The following is a 5145-nucleotide window of genomic DNA, read 5'->3' on the forward strand; positions in this document are numbered from 1 at the left end:
CAGTTGTTCTCCTCGAACTCCATATGCCGATATATTTGGCGTCAAGCGGGAAAGCAAGTGACCGAAGAGGATGATAAGTGGTTGACGTACGAAAGTGGCGTAGTGAGACCGTTCGTTGCCGGGATCCTTCTCGGGAAGAACGTCGAGTTCCGACCGAGTTTCGAGCCAGCTCCACCGACGAACTCGTTGGGACACCTTGTGATTTGCTCCACCTTGAGTTATCTCAGAACGAAGAAAGACTTCAGCTGTGATTTCTTCCCTCCGAATTACGCGGATTTCGAACGGAACTTCAAGCACATTCTCCCTCAGGCTTGTGTTGCTGAGTGCTTGGCCGGTATGTACATAGACGACAAGTCCCTCGAGAGAGCCGCCCTAGGTGACGTTTCCAAGATCCTCCAGTCGGTGAATTCCACGGAGCAGAACGCTGAAGAGCAGAAGTACAATCAGGATTCGGAGGCCTTCTTCAAATTGATCGAGCTGTGGAAAACGAAGATCGGGGGCGTACCGGTGCACGAGCACAAGAAGCCAGCTCTGCCGTCCGAAAATCGACGTAACGTTCTGATCACCACAGCTCTTCCCTACGTGAACAACGTGCCGCATCTGGGCAATATTGTCGGCAGTGTTCTCAGTGCTGACGTTTTCTGTAGGTTCTGTCGTATGCGAGACTACAACTGCGTTTACGTCGGCGGGACCGACGAGTACGGGACGGCGACAGAAACCAAGGCTCTGGAAGTGAAGTGCACCCCCCGAGAGCTCTGCGACAAGTTCAACACTCAGCACAGCGAGATCTACCGGTGGTTCGATATCGATTTCGATATTTTCGGACGAACGTCAACCGAGAAACAAACGGAAATCGTCCAGAATTTATTCCTGAAGCTCCACGGCAACGGGAATTTCTCTGAGGACACCGTCGATCAGCTGTACTGTGGTTCGTGCCCTCGATTTCTGGCCGATCGTTTCGTCGAGGGGACTTGTCCGTTCTGCGGTTACGAAGACGCCAGAGGCGATCAGTGCGATAAATGCTCGAAACTGATCAATGCCATAGAGCTGAAGGATCCCAGGTGTAAGATATGCAAGAGTTCTCCCACGGTGAAAACTTCGAGGCATCTCTTCCTAGACATGCCGAAGCTCGATTCCCAGTTCCGTGAGTGGCAGAAGAAGTCTTCGGATAGTGGGAAGTGGACGCAATCTGCTAAAGTCATCACGAATTCGTGGCTGAGAGACGGCTTGAAACCCCGATGCATCACTCGAGACATGAAATGGGGTGTCCCCGTTCCGCTGGCGGGCTACGAATCGAAAGTATTCTACGTGTGGTTCGATGCCTGTATCGGATACATGTCCATCACGGCAACTTACACCGATCAGTGGGAAAAATGGTGGAGAAACCCAGAGAAGGTGGAACTCTTCCAGTTCATGGGCAAAGACAATGTGCCTTTCCATGCTATAGTTTTTCCAATGTGCCAAATCGGCAGCGGGGAGAAGTTTACGAAAGTCAATCACGTTGTAGCCACCGAATACCTCAATTACGAAGACAAGAAGTTCTCGAAGTCCCGGGGTGTAGGGGTCTTCGGGGATCAAGCCGCGGAAACTGGCATACCCTCGGACGTTTGGAGGTTCTACATGATGTACATGAGACCCGAGAACCAAGACACTTCCTTCAGCTGGGTCGATCTCCAGACAAAAAACAACTCAGAACTTCTGAACAACTTGGGTAACTTCATCTTCCGGTGCTTGTCGTTTGCCTGCGCGCGCTTCGAGAATCGCGTTCCCGAGAGCGAGGGGGAACTGGAAGATACCGATAAGAACGTTCTGGCCCAGGTCGCACGGTACTATCAGGAATTCCTGGAAAATTTTGAAAACCTGCACATCCGAGACGCCCTCCGTGCTGTTCTCATGATCTCGAAAGCCGGCAACCAGTACGTCCAAGCGTCCAAACCCTGGGAAAAAGTCAAAAACAAGGAGACCATCGGTCGCAGTAAAACCATAGTGTACATCGGAATTCAGATCTGTGCTCTGGTCGCAGGTTGCCTCGAACCATTCATGCCCAAGACGGCGGCTGAGCTCCGAAGGCAGCTCAATATTGAGAGATTGGTGCTCGAGGACGAATTCCGACCCCTGGTAGCAGGCAACCATCCGCTCAATGAGCCGAAGCCCTTGTTCCGAAAAATCGAGACCGAGCAGGTAGTAGAATTCCAGAAAAAGTTCGCGGGACAACCGGTAGCGGAGGCATCGAGCGCAGAGCTGTGCGCTGAAGAATTTTCATCGGCGGCGGCGACGGGCGAAAAAGCAGGCGGCGGCGGCGGACGCCGTGGCGATTTTCGGCGATCCGATAGACCCACGGCGCGCCGCGGAAAGGTTTCCCGCATTCAGAATAAGAGTACTTGAGAACACAACTTGCTTCTTTCTTTATTAAGTTAGGACAACTCGAAAAGTTCCTTATCGTCATGTATGAATAGAGTTTTAGTCATATTCGACGGATCCATCAAGCGGCGTTTCCCTTTCATGAGGTTTCTGCGGATGAGAATCTTCTTTCGATCTCGGCCGACGTGCCTGGAATCGACAAGACGATTCGCGCGAGCTCCGACACATTGGGGAGTACTGTGACGTTCTTCTGCCACCATTGCAGAATTTTGTCGTCGCCGCATTCTGTTTCGTTCAATTTTACCGGGAGGGCGACGTAGCGAGCGACCCACTCGGCCAGTCTCTCAGCAGGAGCGTGAGAAGCGGTGTTCTTCGTCACTAGGGAAGATCTTCGGGAAACATCATCCTCATGTTCGTCCGCCATATCCGTATCCTCATAGATAGCTTTCGGTAGAAAGTCCGCAGCATTCCCACCCGGTATCTCTGCTTTGATTCTCGAGATATTTTTCATTTCGGGATCCAACACGGCTCCGAGAGGTGCGCCCCGATTTGCGCGCAAGTCGATTTGCGCGCAGCTCCGATTTGAGCGCGGATCCAATTTGAGCGCGAATCCAACTTGAGCGCAGATCCAATTTGAGCGCAGATCCGACTTGAGCGCAGATCCGAATTGAGCGCGGATTCAAATTGAGCGCGATCAATATGAGCGCGATCGATTCAAGCGCAATCAATATGAGCGCGATCAATTTGAGCGCAAGTCCGACTTGCGCGCATGGACTTTCGCAGTAAAACAAAGCGGCACGAGTTCAAGTTCATAATACACCGAGAAGAGAAGATTTCGGAGGACGGAAAATGTTCGCTGATCAGACCGCCCGAACTCGACTCGGCGACGATGATCGGCATCCTTGCTTCCACGGTTCAGTGGTTTCGATTTTCTATTCCACAAAATCACGAGTCACAGCTGGTCACTGCTCTCTGCGGGTCGCCATTTTGTGCTTGGAAATTTCGAAATGTCGTACGAATTCATCGAGTCAACGAAAGGCAAGCCCCTTCTCGTCGTTAGCGGGTATCTCTACCGAAGAGATCGTAAGAAGTGGCGATGTCTTTCGAAAGACTGCAATGCGCGCATCGAAATCGTCGATGATAAGCTCGGGGTAAGAACACTAATCCGTCCGGATTCGAAGGGCATCTCATATACCCCAAAGTCACGGCTCGGTGACCTATCACTCATCTCGCCTCAACTCCAAACAGGTCGTCCCGGTCCATGAACACTCTCCCGACAATCTAGACGTGACAGTTCGGAGAAAGCTAAACGAACTCGAAAGAACAGCTCGAGCCGCCCCCAGCGAATACAAGACTTCGTTGCTTGTCGATTCCTTGGTCGGTACGTTGAGATCAGAGGCAGTCATTGGCCGTCTACCGAACCTTCATCTGCTGCGAAAAAAAGTGGACTACGCACGGAAGAAGACCGAGCAGAATCTAGGAAATCCCGGGAGGACTCGAACCGACCTCAGAATATCAGACTCTGATAAGATGACTTTGAAGGACGATTTGTTTTTGCACTTCGACTCCGGAGAAGAAGATCCAGACAGGATAATCGTCTTTGCAACCAGTCAAAATTTATCGCTCCTTCGCGAGTGTCCTGAATAGTTTGTCGATGGCACGTTTAAGGTTGCCCCACTAATGTTCACACAGTTGTACTCCATTCACGTCAAGCTAATTGAAGGGAACGTAGTTCCGGTTCTCTACGCTTTGTTGCCCGACAAGAAAGCTTCGACCTATGGTCGACTCGTGGATGTTATAGTGGACTCCTTAGACGGGTATGACCCTCAGGCTATCCATGTCGACTTCGAGTTGGCGATGATTAAGACATTGGAAGCGGCGTTCCCGTCGGCTGGCATCGTCGGATGCGGCTTTCATTTCAACCAGTCCCTGTGGCGGCATATCCAAGCCGATTCAGATCTACGAGAGAAATACATGAGCTCAGACGACTTCGCGCTCGAAATGCGTATGTTCGCGGCTCTTGCGTACGTTCCAGAGGAAGCTGTACGAGAGAGATTCGAGATTGTGCTGGAATCGGACTTCGTGAAACGAAACGCTGAGGTCTTGGCGAAGTTCCTGGACTATCTCGAGGCGACGTGGATCGGCCGGCACCGTCATCCTCCGAAAATGAAACTCGATTGGTGGAATTTGTACACCGTAACGATTTGCTCCATGAGTCGCACCACCAATAGCGTTGAAGGATGGCATTCTGCCTTCTCCAGGAGATTGGGCGCTCAGCACCCAACCTTTTCTAAACTCGTGAAGCACTTGAAGGCTGAACAAGCGAAAACAGAGTTCACGATCGCGAACTCCCAGGCTAATGGGCGCGCCAAGCAAGCGAAGAAAGTGTATCGGGACCGCTCCAAGCGATTGAGAGAGATCGTGGAATCGTACCCCCACCGAGATCCTCTGGGCTATTTAAAGAGTATAGCGCACAATATAAGGTTCTGATGCCCTGGTCTGCCGATACCTTGAAGGATAGTTGACGAAGTATAGTCGTTTGTTTGTATAGAAATCGTAATATTTAACTCAGAGACGTCATCAAATATTCCGAAGCATCCGTACTGAAACGGGCTCATAAATTGTTTTCCAACGTTTAAATTGACTGGAGCTTCTATGAAGTTTTCAAGGTGTTTCGAATAAATTAAGCAAGGATAAGTTGTGCGAGAAAAAGAGCCTTGGATCAAGCGGAAATGCCGTGGAACCGATCGTCTTCAGTGAGTCGAGTTCGGGCGGTCTGATCAG

At 51.0% G+C, this 5145-nt stretch overlaps 3 protein-coding genes across 3 annotated transcripts; all 3 read left to right on the forward strand.

Moving 5' to 3' along the window:
* Nucleotides 1-7: 7 nt before the first annotated feature.
* On the forward strand, nt 8-2385 carry MetRS (methionyl-tRNA synthetase 1). Its single transcript, XM_003738891.2, has one exon. It carries the CDS (start codon nt 337-339, stop codon nt 2383-2385), a length of 2049 nt encoding a protein of 682 aa, XP_003738939.2. The 5' UTR covers nt 8-336.
* Nucleotides 2386-3306: 921 nt separating this feature from the next.
* On the forward strand, nt 3307-4008 carry LOC100908958 (uncharacterized). The gene is made up of 2 exons (XM_003738892.1): nt 3307-3512; nt 3610-4008. The coding sequence occupies exons 1-2, from the start codon at nt 3369-3371 to the stop codon at nt 4006-4008; spliced, it is 543 nt and encodes a 180-aa protein (XP_003738940.1). The 5' UTR covers nt 3307-3368.
* Nucleotides 4009-4041: 33 nt separating this feature from the next.
* LOC108865146 (uncharacterized) lies at nt 4042-4851 on the forward strand. The gene has a single exon (XM_018641875.1). The coding sequence runs from the start codon at nt 4042-4044 to the stop codon at nt 4849-4851; it is 810 nt and encodes a 269-aa protein (XP_018497391.1).
* Nucleotides 4852-5145: the final 294 nt, after the last annotated feature.

The sequence above is a fragment of the Galendromus occidentalis genome, unplaced genomic scaffold (genome assembly GCF_000255335.2).
Source record: "Galendromus occidentalis unplaced genomic scaffold, Mocc_1.1 scf7180000076350, whole genome shotgun sequence".
In the NCBI taxonomy this organism is placed as follows: Eukaryota; Metazoa; Arthropoda; class Arachnida; order Mesostigmata; family Phytoseiidae; genus Galendromus; species Galendromus occidentalis.